The sequence below is a fragment of the Suricata suricatta genome, chromosome 6 (genome assembly GCF_006229205.1).
Source record: "Suricata suricatta isolate VVHF042 chromosome 6, meerkat_22Aug2017_6uvM2_HiC, whole genome shotgun sequence".
Classification (NCBI taxonomy): domain Eukaryota; kingdom Metazoa; phylum Chordata; class Mammalia; order Carnivora; family Herpestidae; genus Suricata; species Suricata suricatta.
The window spans coordinates 28,952,936-28,963,936 of record NC_043705.1 but is presented as its reverse complement, the minus strand read 5'-3'; the positions used below and the strand labels follow the sequence as shown (position 1 = coordinate 28,963,936).

The window sequence follows — 11,001 nt, the reverse complement described above, 5'->3', positions numbered from 1 at the left end:
GGTGCTGGGAAAACACTGGCGAAACAGGTAGACCCATTGCCTCCGCCCCCGCTTTCATTCTGGTGGGGAAACAGCCAATGACCAAATGGAGAGGCGTCGGGGAGGAAGAGCAGGATGCCACAGGGACCAGGGCAGGATGGGGCAGGGCTGTTGCATCTAAGCAGAGACTTGAGGCGCATGCAGGAGCTGACCAAGTGGAGCAGAACAAGAGTGCCTAGGCAGAGGGCACTGTGCCTGCAAAGGTCTGAGTGTGCCTAGCTTCTGCCAAGGAGGGCCCTGGCATCGGGTCGGTCGGGCTCAAAAGGGCCTAAGGGCTTCCACCTGCTTCCTCCTCTCTCCTCCCCTTCTTCCAGGGAAACAAAACTAGATGACAGTGGACTTGAGCCAGAGAAGTCTGGGAGCATGTGGGTCCCTTCTGTTCATGCTCTCAGCAATCAACCTGGGGGACAGGGAACCCGCAGGTCTCCTTCTGAGTTGCTGCTCAGAGAGCTGGACCTGGCAGGTTCAAGAAGGACACAGAGCAGAGGAAATGGGGTCTCTCTGTCTTGAGACAAAAGTATCAGCAAGGGTCCCTGCTTGGTTTAGCTTACCTGACACTTCCCAGGTTGGATGGAGGTTGCTGGCTGAGTCTCTGGGGCACCTTTCCTTGTCTTACTTGATGGGAATGAGTCATGATTCTGGCTGAGATGGGAACAGGTTTAAGTCTTGGCAAAGAAAGACCCTCTCTTGGCAGAGACAGAAAAGAGCTCTCTGGGCAGCCATGCATTTCTCTGTCAGCTCTCAAATTCCCCACTGAAAGGCACAGCTAAGGGATGCTAGTGTAAAACTCGTCATCAATATTTCAGGCAGCATTATTTATTGATCACTCATCTGGCTGGGACAAAAGGAGAGGGTAATTCATTAAGGATGCAGGGCTGGTGGGGTCAGTTTGGGCAAGAGGTCAGGGAAAGGTAGGTTACTAAGGAGGCCCAACCTTGGCTCTTGTAGAAGTACCTTGGGATTCCAGAATTTGGAAATTAGGGTCTTTTTTCTCATTTTTAATCTCATAGTGCATCATATAAAAATAAGGGAAGGGACAGGGAACAGGAAAACCTGGGCCTGGCCTGGAGTGCCACTATGGCCATCAGGGAAATCATATCTAGAGAATCCTGCAGCCAGGTGAGTTACCCTCCTTCTGGGCCTAGCCTGCCCCTCCCAAGTTCGCTACCCCTTGCCACCGCTTGGGTCCCTCTCCTAACCTGACCTTGAAATTAGCTCCAGCGGTCTCTCTAGATGTCATTTCTGAAACTCATGTTGGGTCCCTTGGGCTTCAGGGCCCTTCCAGGGTTGGCTTGGCAACTTCCGTGCTTCCAGGATGGTGCCTGATTCTCACCCAAAGGAAGTACCTGCTCTTTGGGCCTGACATTTTCCTGGAGAGCGTGCAGGGGGTGGACACATAATCAGGGCTTAGGAAGGAATTGCTTGAAAATCCATAGCTGTTCCATGCACCTGCAAGGATGTTTTCTTCATGAACCTGCAACTCCAGGGAGTGGGCATGAGGCACCCTGCTCCGCAGACCTTAGGGCTGACTGACAGCAGGAAAAGACTCTCCCCGGCAGGGCCGGGGAATCCCACACTGGGGGGTGAGCTGCGCCACCTAGTGGGTTTTTTTTTACTCCTTGCAGGCATCCCTCCTACCCATCTGGACCTCCAGCCTAGATACGGACAAATTCTCAGGCAGAACCCAAATGGCTCTAATACTTGAAGTGCCCTTCTCCACCACACAGGCCTATCTTAGCGCAGAGAGGGAAAAACTAGAGGAATTTGGAAGGGAAATGATCACGAAATGGCTGAAATTTAAGGCAGTGGGAAAACCAGCAGTGGCTTGGCTTTGGCCTGCCTCTTCCTATTCTAGTCTCTCCCTATTATCATGGGTGCCACTAATATGGGGACCATGGCCTAGAGCCCTCAGAGCCCCTCCCTCCTCTGCCAACCGCTTTCCTCCAGGCTGAGCAAGACGGCTCAGCTCTGCTGATCAAGGAAGAGCTGGCACAGGCTGGAGCTGCTGGCTTTCCTCTGACGTCAGCTTGGAAATCCCATTTTAAGCAGGTTCTTTGGGTGTGGGGCACACGCAAAAAAGAGTGGGAGAGCCAGCTGAAGCAGTTCCAGCCCTGAGGACATTCTATCCAGGGATCTCAGGCCTGGAGGACTGTCCAGTGTCCCCAAGAGGGTGGGACACAGGGATGCTCCCCCACTCAAAAGCTAGTATCTCTCAATGCCCACTGGGGACCCGGGCAGTGATCAAGCATCCTCCACATAGTTCTAGCCATATACCTCTGTTCTGACATCTCTTCCCCACTGCCCTGGCCTAGAGGTCCACTAAGGAAGAGGGGAGAGGGCAGGTGGTCCTAAGGAATGAGATAGCAAGATGTCACCTAGACCCAAATGTGTCCTGCCCGCCCCTCCCAGGAGCCAATCCCTCCATCTTTTTGTCACCCTCCGTGTCTCCTCTCCTCCCCTGCACCACAGGGGCCAGACCCTGTGCCTAGTTCTAGGAGGCTGACTGAATGTTTCCATGGCAACGGACCAAGGAGCTCGGAAATCCGAGCATGTTCCTGTTGACACAGAGAAACCCAGATGTGCATGGAGAGCCTGACAGTGGGGAATCTGGCAGTAACCTTCTTAGCAAGTGGCCACTGTGGATGTAAGCGTGTATCTGTGTGTGTACGTGGGCATGGGTGCATCTTTGTGTGTTAAACAGCAAATGGGATTTAGATTAGGGAGGGCCTAACCTGGTTTCCTGGCCATATGGTAGCTGCTAACATGAGACTGCAGCATCTTACTCTCTAGAAATCTTTCTAGAACAAAGGAGTCTCTTCCCTGAATCCTACCCTAACAGGTCCTCTCCTTTCTAGAGGAAGGAGCTAGTTTGCTCAGAGGCCAGTGGTGAAAGGAATGACCTTCAGAGGGCTGTTGACTGTAGGATTCCAGAGAAGATGAAAAGGGCATTTCACACCCCACCTCCACTGCGACCTCAGTTCAGGAGGTTCTTGGCCACTTTGGCCTGAGTGTGGGGCCGGAGAGGACATACTTCTGTGATGCCAGGGAAGGGAGAGAAAAGTCTGCTGTAGGGGCATTTTGCCAACCATGAGATCCAGAGCCTGGGGCTAGGTCCCTACATACCCTCTGTCACACTCCATGCTTCATTTTCCTTCTACAAGACTGCACTGCTCTTTCTCTGCTCCTTGCTCCATTCTCCCTTCCTCCTCCCTGCCTTGCTCTTTCCCCCCTCCTTCTCCACCCTTTTTCTTTGTTTTTCTCTTCCCATGCTGTCTCTGCTCCTCTGCCATCCTTTCCCTTCTCTTGGGTACCACCTTGCAGGGTTTATCCCCAGCCATTTGTTCTCCTTGGCCCCTTGGCTTTACCTCCCAAGGAGTCAGACCCCATGCCCCACAGCCTCCTTTTTTGTCTCCTTCAACCTTGCCCAGCAGCCCAGGGCTCAAGCCTTCCCTTCTGGAGCCACAGGGACTATGTCTTGGTCTCCAGCCCTTGGTGTCCTGTCATCCTTCTGTCCCCAGGCTCAGACATGCACCGTGAGGCTGGCTCCCCATCTCTACCTCTTCCCTCAGCCTTACCTGCCTCCTCCTTTCAGAGTCTCTGGCTCTCAGCCCTCCTCCAACATTCTTTAGCCTTTCTAGGCAGTGTGGCCAACCGATTCCCTGCCCAGGAGCCCCCACATCCTATTCCCTCTTCCCTGGGAGTCTCATGGAGGTCCTTGTCCTCAGAGCTTACACTGACACTTTCCATAAGGTACCAGGAGGTCCACTGGGAAAGAAGGTCTCTGGGCAGAATTCCAAGGAACAAGACAACCTTGAGGGTTGAGGGTCCCTGGTCCTTCATAAGTCATGGTCCCCTCTACTCCTCTGGCTGTATCTTGAACCTCCAAACCATTTCCCCAGATGAACCAGCTCAAGCCTATCTCGTATCTTGGAGATCAGTGCTCCTGGGTCTCATAGTCTGACATCTTCCCCTTTCCCTCCTATACCTGAGCCCTGCTTTTCTCTTGAGGTCCTTCCCACCTGTGGATTGGAAGGGCAAGAACAAAGCACAGGGGCTGAAACACATAAGGTGCCAGAATTTGGTTTATTGGCTTATCCAGTGCCAAAGGTCCAATGGGCACCCTCTTTTCACAAAACAGGAAGCACTTTGGCTCCAAAATTTCTTTTCTTCTTCACACATTCCTCCTGAAGCCACGGCAGAAGCTGGGGTACACTGTGGGGCAAAGGCTGGGCTAATAAGGGTCTGTCTGCTCACAGGGGGCCCACTTTGCTTGGCACAGGAAGTGGACTCTGGGGAAAAGGAAGATGGGCCCCCAGGTGAGGAAGAAAGGAGCTGGCTCAGCAGGGACCTCTACAATGGGCCCTGAGGGGTGGATCAGCCCAGCCCAAGGGCAGGGTAGGAATGGGAGGAGGTGAAAGGGTATCAAGGGAAGAGGAGGAGGTAAGAGGCCAGAAAAGCCTCATCTTCTCTTGGGCTGAGGTCCTCTGAGGCTGTAAGAGTAGGAGGAAGGGCTGAAAGCAGGTAAGGGCCAGCTAGCTGTGGGGCTTAGGGTGGGGGGCGGTCACTGTTGGCAAGAAAGTCCTTTACCCAGAATCTCCCCAGCCCTAGACCTAGAAAGACACACACACACACACACACACACACACACACACACACACACTCACACGCACACCCCCAGAACCCCACTTTTTAGTGGGGACATGTAGCACACAGCCCTACCCAAGGCCCCCAGCTGCAGCTCTGGCCTGGCCATCCTGGTCATTGAAGCACACGCTAAGCCCCTGTCCTCCATTCACAGTTGTGGGCTGTGCCATGAGTTCTCTGGAGCCTTCCCCTCTCCCTCCCTGTCTCCCAGGTGCCTTTAGGCTTATCTCTGGTCAGTCTGGGCTGTGACTGGAGAGAGCATTGGGGGGCATATTAGGACCTCAGAAAAGGGGATGGCCATGGTCTTCAGCAAGGCACTGGGTGGGTGAGGGCAGGGCTGGAGTGGGGAGCATAGCAGTTTGGGCTCTAAGGAGCCCCCGCCTCCTTGGGTGGCTCAGTCTTCAGTAACTCCTCCAGCCTCTACCCTCCACCCCCATAGCAAGGCCTCTCTCCTCTTTTCCAAGCCCTCCCAGAGGAGTGGTCGCTGGGCAGGCACCAGAAACAGCCATGTGAGGGGCCCTGGGGCAGCCTCTGGAGGGGGGGGGGTCAGGACCTCAAGCCAAGTCACCCCCACCAGAGGTCTTCTTCTTGGGCCGGGTCTTCAGTGTCTTGGAAGCCAGTGGCTGTGGGAAGGAGGGAAGAAGTCAGAGGATTCAGCCTGGGGTTACATCCCTTTCCCATCTCCCCCTGCTCTGGCCTGGGCTCTCACCTCAGCTTTGGGCACTTTTTTGACAGGTTTGACCTTCTTAGGGGCCTTGTCTCCCATATCATCTTCAGAGGTCTCTGTCCGGGGATCTGCCTGGTTCGTGCTAGACCTTAAATTCAGGGCAGGGTCATCTCCTGGTTTGGGGGATAAAAAGGAGAACAGAGGTCTGGTGGCTCTCCTACCTGGCCTCCAAGTCCTCGTGGTCCTTCCTCCCTCTGCCCAGTCCTGGGCCCTGTCTGTACCTAAGTCCTCAATGGTATCCAGGAGGCCGCCGGGGGTGGGTCGGAGACGGCTGTCGGGCCCCCGCAGGGGCAGTGCATCTTCGTCCCGGATCAGCGTCAGGTCCTGCATGCTGAAGCTTCGGAGCTTCTCTGATAGCACCCCCTGGCCCTAGGGTCACCACCACGCACCGGGAGAACCGGAGGAAGGGGCGAGGTGGAGATAGAGGTCACTATGGAGCACCAGGCAGCCACTGAGCCCAGTGCTTTCCCCACACTGTCCTCACCCAGTCCTATGGCAGCACCGACAGGCTGTGGCCATACTTTCCCTTTGGACAGTTGAGGAAACTGGCTCAGAGACTGGAAGTCACTTGGCTGGAAGGTGGTGGAACCAGGCCTAGAACCCTGAGCTATACAAGCCCCACACCACCACAGCACCAAGGACAGGACAGATGCCAAGAGGCTTGGCCAGGGCGATGTCATGAGTGAGGTGGGGCCCGGGAAGCCTGGTCTGCCCCCATCTCACCTTGGCAGCAGCGGTGACTGCGGCATTGGCAGCCAGGTTCAGGCCCCTCTTGCCCACCCTCATCATGGTCTCATAACTCTTGTCTCGGGCCTGTGTGATGTACTCGTCGATTTCCTGAGGGGGGGGAGGGGAAGGAGTAGGAGGTGAGAGGTCCCTGCTGGCCAGGCCCTGCCCTGCCCTTGTTGCCACCCGGATAAAGGCACTGCCTGCTCCAGGAGGCCAGGGCCCTGCCAGATCACTTCAGGTTCTGGGTGCCCACAAGGAGAGCCAGGAATGTATTCAGCTGCAGGCACTGGGCTGCCATGGCCTGGGGCAGGCTAGGAAGTCCACTGAGAGTGGCGGCAAACCTTCTCCTTGTTGGACAGTGTCGGGTGCACGAACTTGCGGTAGAGCACGCTGGAGCCCTTGGTATAAGGGGACAGCAGCCATATCACAAAGGCGATCTTGAGCTCAAAGTAGAAGGGGAACCTGTGGGTGGGACAGAGGCAAGTGGCAGAGCCTGGGAAAGGGAGTCAGGAGATGAGCTGATCCCCTGCAAGACCTTTCCTGGCCCCCCGCCCCTTAGTGCACTGGGGTTCCCATATGGCTCAGGAGACTGGGCATTTCTTTTCTTTTCCTTTTTTAAATTTTTAAAAATTTAAGTTTATTTATTTATTTTGAGAGAAACCAAGAAATAAAAGAGAGAGAGAGAGAGAGAGAGAGAGAGAGAGAGAGAGAGAGAGAGAGAGAGAGAGAGAGAGAGAGAGAGCATGAGCCGGGGAGGCACAGAGACAGAGGGAGACAGAGAGTGAATCCCAAGCAGGCTCCAGGCTGTCAGCGCAGAGCCCGATGAGAGGCTTGAACTTAAGAACCATGAGATCATGACCTCAGCCAAAATCAAGAGTCAGATGTTTCACCGGCTAAGCCACCCAGGTGCCTCTTGGCATTTCTAATCTCAAGGAAAATGGAAGGCACAGCTGAGACTCCAAGTGGGATGGTGGGAAGTATGTCTAGCAGAATTCCCCTTGCAGTGGCTCTCCACACACATTTCTCTTGGAGTCCCAGGCCTTTCACTCTTCACTCTGACAGAACACTCCCGCTTATCTGTCCCAGGGCTAACACCAAGGCGACCTCCCTAACCTCCCGGGTTCACTCCTGGGTCCTCACCCCTTTCTCTTCCTGTCCTTCCTCCCACGAGGAAGACCGAAGCTTCTCCAGCTCTGTTCTGGATCCCAACCTTTGCTGCCATGACTTGCCTCTTGTCCATTCCCTGGCTCCTTCTCCTCAGGCCAGACACCTTCATGTCTCCTACATCCTCACAAAGCACTTTCCTTTGTTAGTGTCAAGAAGCATCTATGCCGGGGCGCCTGGGTGGCTCCCTCAGTTAAGTATCTGACTTGGCTCAGGTCATGACCTCACAGTTTGTGAGTTTGATTCCCCGCCCCCCCCCATCCCGCTGGTTTTCATTCTCTCTTTCTCAAAAATAAATATAAATAAACTTAAAAAAAAAAGCATGTATGCTCACTATCCTCACAATTTTTAACCCACTACTCTTTCCTAATCTGACCCCACTCAACTTCTGCTAAAACTTTTTCTCAAAAGTCATTGGACTGTAATCATCTTTTGTTCTCTGCCTCTCCATAAAACTCTCTTCTCTTGATTTAGTGTTCTGTGCTTTGTTAGTACTCTCTTCCAAGAGGCATCTGCTTATTCAGTACACATTTTCTGACCTCCTGCTGTGAACATATATATAGGTGATTAAGACATTCTCTGTCCTTCAAGTGTTTATAACACTTGAAATACCGTCACTGAATGTCTGTAAGATCGAATCATATACCAAGTTTACAAATAGGGAAACTGAGACCTAGGAAGCTGTAACCTGCTCAGTGTCATACAGGAAGTCTGGCAGAAGCAGGTTTCCTGAATTCTATTGTGGTGCTTTGGCTATCACCAGATTGAAATGTGGGGTTTGGGTATCTTATTCTACTGATTAAGCCAGTAGAACTGGCCCCATGGAACTGTAGGAGGACTCCCCCCTGGATCTCAATCTTCTGTTGGGCTGGTGTGGGTAGAAAGTCTAAACTCTGGAGCCTGTGATGCAGGGTGGGGATGCTGGACCTCACCAGGAAAGCACAATATCCGTGAGTGTCTCCGCCGTGGTGAAGAAGGCAAAGACGATCCAGTACATCATCCATTTCACCTGAAGGTACAGAGGGCCATGTTCGCTGGGGCCTTGCGGGAACACCCAGGACCCCACCTCTGCTTGCCAACTATGCTGGAGGTATTGTGGGGGAGGGACACTTAGGACCTCAACTTTGCCTGTGGATCACACCAGGGTGGGGGAAGGGAACACAAAGGAACTTCCTTGAAGTAAGGTCTCGTTAGTGCTGAAGCACTGGCATAAAGTCACTCCTGTCTGTATTGTGACCCACTGTGCTCCCCTATCTTTGCCACATGGGGTGGGAGGGAGATAAAGGGTCATAAACTCACATATTCCTTCACGTTTTTTGTCTTCACGGCCTTGTAGGAAGAATAGGCTGGGTACAAGGTGCCAAAGATGAGCCTAGGGAGGCAGGCATGGTTACTGGTCCCCTCGGCCAAGAGCAGTGGCCTCTCCCTCCCAGCTCTGCATCAGTCAGTCCCTGGGTAGGTAAGGGGAGAAGGACAGAACTCCAGAGTGCCACATCAACTGGACTGATGAACTCAGGTCAATGGTTATGGGTAAAGTAGTTAAGCCTCAGGCAACAAGCATGGAGGTTGCCAGCCAGTGATATCTCTTCCCCTTCTATTTTTCAGCTTTTCTCCATCCCTGTAGGTAAAGAAAGACCCAGAAGCCAGAGGGTCCAAAGTGGCGTCTTCAGCCATGATCACTGGTTATCCATATTGTGGGGAGTAGGGGTCTGGTCACTACAACAGGGTGTCTCGCTTCTCCAGATACTGGACTGATTCACACTCCTCTGCCCTTCACTTCTGTCTCTGATTCAGGGCCAGGTCTGTAAGGGAACCTGACACCGCCTAACAGGGTACTCTGTGGCAATCAGAGGCACCACTGTGGCCCTGGGGACCTGGGGAACAGAGGGCACAGGGGCAGGAGGCCCTAAGAGGGGCACAATGATTTATTCCCCCATGTAAGTGCCCTTGGGACCAAGCTCGAGGCCCGACTGGAGTACACCTGGTAGTGATCCCATTAGAGGGACCATGTACAGGACACAGATGAGGGAGGGAGAAGACTGATGCCTCCCAGGAAGCCCATCCAGACAAGAGAGAAGCAGCCACTCTGAAGGCCACAGGGAGGTATGAGTTGAGTGGATTCCCTTGGGGGGCGGGGGAGGCAGAAAGGAAGGCGGGAGACTCCAGTGACAGGGAGCCAAAACACAAGCAGACTCAATGGGAAGAAGGCAGGGGGAGGGAATTCTGGGAATTCACAGTGGACACTGAGGGGTAGGGTCCTGAGCCAGGGTAGGGGTTGGCTGAGCCCCATGCAAAGCCCCTGCTGGGCCCAGCCCCCTGACCATGTGTGGGTACTGCCTGCTCTCAGAGGGACCAGCCTCATACAGGCAAGATACTTTGTAACCAACCTGTGGAGAAGGGGTAGGGGGTGTGGGTGTGTGGAGTCCTCCAGGACAAAGTGTGGGGTGTGGGAGCAGGCTTCTCTCCTGGAGCCTGGGGGAGGAGCAGGGACAGAGCTCCACAGGGTGGCTGGCAGCCTGGAATGAAGGCCACCTAAGGCCCTCCCCTCTCTGGCTTTCACAAATCCAGGCTGAGCACACATATCCTCTCTCGGTTGCCTCCCACACTTGTCCTCCAAGCATCTCTGCTTCCCAATACCCAGATGTCCTCCCTGGGGGGCCTTCAGAGCTTGTGTCCTCATCTCTACTGTCCTGATAGTGGAAGAGGGAGGCCAAGGCTGCTAACTATGGCCCTAAGTAATGGAATGACAAGGTCCTGCCTGGTTCCCCACTCTTCCATTAGCCCTCTCCCCGCAGCAAGATGACGGTCGTACCAGGTCTGAGGTGCTCCTTCAGCCCAGATCTGCTAGGTGGGGGAGGGGACATGCTGCCTCCCCTTCATAAATCAAGCCATGCTGCCTAGCCGTAGGATGAAGGAAGGGGAAGGAACACCGAAAATTAAAAATAAAAGGGGTGGGAAACCAGGCTTACTATGCTTCTCTAATGTTCCCCCCTCCGTTCCTGGGTCCTATACTTGCATGTCTTGCCGCTGGGGACCCCAAATAGGAACGATGTGCCTTTAGGTGACTGTTGTATGAAGCCACGGAACGGTCCATGCTGGGCTTCAACACCCCTCACCCTCCATTCCCATTCCCCATCCCCCTCCCTGCTGGCCGCGCCCCGCCACCGCCACACTCACACCACCAGGCGAGAGATGATCCAGGACACCATGGCGGGGCCGGGCGGGGCACGGGGCGGGGACCCGGCCCGAACCGAGGATGCAGGTGCCGGAGGTCGAGCGCGGTAGCAGCAGGAGCCGCAATAGCAGCAGCAGCCGCCGCGGGGGCCGCGGAGCGCCAGCAGCCGTGGTTAAAGGGGAGGTCCCTGCCGCAGTGGCGGGCCGTGGGCGGCGGCGGCGGCTCTTAAAGGGGAGGCCCGCCGGTGGTGGCGGTGGCGGCGGCGGCGCGCCCCCTGCACCTGCTATCACCGGGCATGCGCCTTTGACCCTCAGCGCCCTGCCTTCATCTAATCGCTTGTTCATCTTTCTCGGATTCCAAGCCGTGGCTTGAGGTCCTTACAGGCCTTCATGTTCCATTCTGACATCCTAGTCCTCCTCCTGCCTTGCCCACATCAGATTGAAAGGCTTAAACATTCTCCCAGGCATACTAGCTAGGACTTAATGAGTGCTTACTGTGTCAGCCTCTGAGCTAAGAGCTTCAC

At 54.6% G+C, this 11,001-nt stretch overlaps 1 protein-coding gene across 3 annotated transcripts; it reads right to left on the bottom strand.

Moving 5' to 3' along the window:
- Positions 1-4,103: 4,103 nt before the first annotated feature.
- On the bottom strand, positions 4,104-10,681 carry REEP2 (receptor accessory protein 2). 3 transcript variants are annotated; one of them, XM_029942186.1, is made up of 8 exons: positions 10,481-10,681; positions 8,603-8,675; positions 8,236-8,312; positions 6,481-6,601; positions 6,134-6,247; positions 5,632-5,773; positions 5,393-5,523; positions 4,104-5,306 (listed from the first exon to the last, which is right to left on the bottom strand). In XM_029942186.1, the coding sequence occupies exons 1-8, from the start codon at positions 10,510-10,512 to the stop codon at positions 5,238-5,240; spliced, it is 759 nt and encodes a 252-aa protein (XP_029798046.1). In that variant the 5' UTR covers positions 10,513-10,681; the 3' UTR covers positions 4,104-5,237. The 3 variants fall into 3 exon arrangements, with proteins under 3 accessions (XP_029798046.1, XP_029798045.1, XP_029798047.1); XM_029942185.1 differs by having other exon boundaries at positions 5,632-5,779; positions 10,481-10,675; XM_029942187.1 differs by having other exon boundaries at positions 5,632-5,779; positions 8,603-8,754; positions 10,481-10,669.
- Between the last annotated feature and the right edge of the window lie 320 nt (positions 10,682-11,001).

Bases quoted from the DNA above. Each gene is read 5' to 3' on its own strand.
- REEP2 (XM_029942185.1), bottom strand. From the start codon at position 10,512: ATGGTGTCCTGGATCATCTCTCGCCTGGTGGT. The intron at 6,248-6,480 runs GTTTGCCGCCAC...CCCCCCCCTCAG, and splicing joins CACTGTCCAACAAGGAGAAG to GAAATCGACGAGTACATCAC. The intron at 5,524-5,631 runs GTACAGACAGGG...CCCCCAAACCAG, and splicing joins GGATACCATTGAGGACTTAG to GAGATGACCCTGCCCTGAAT.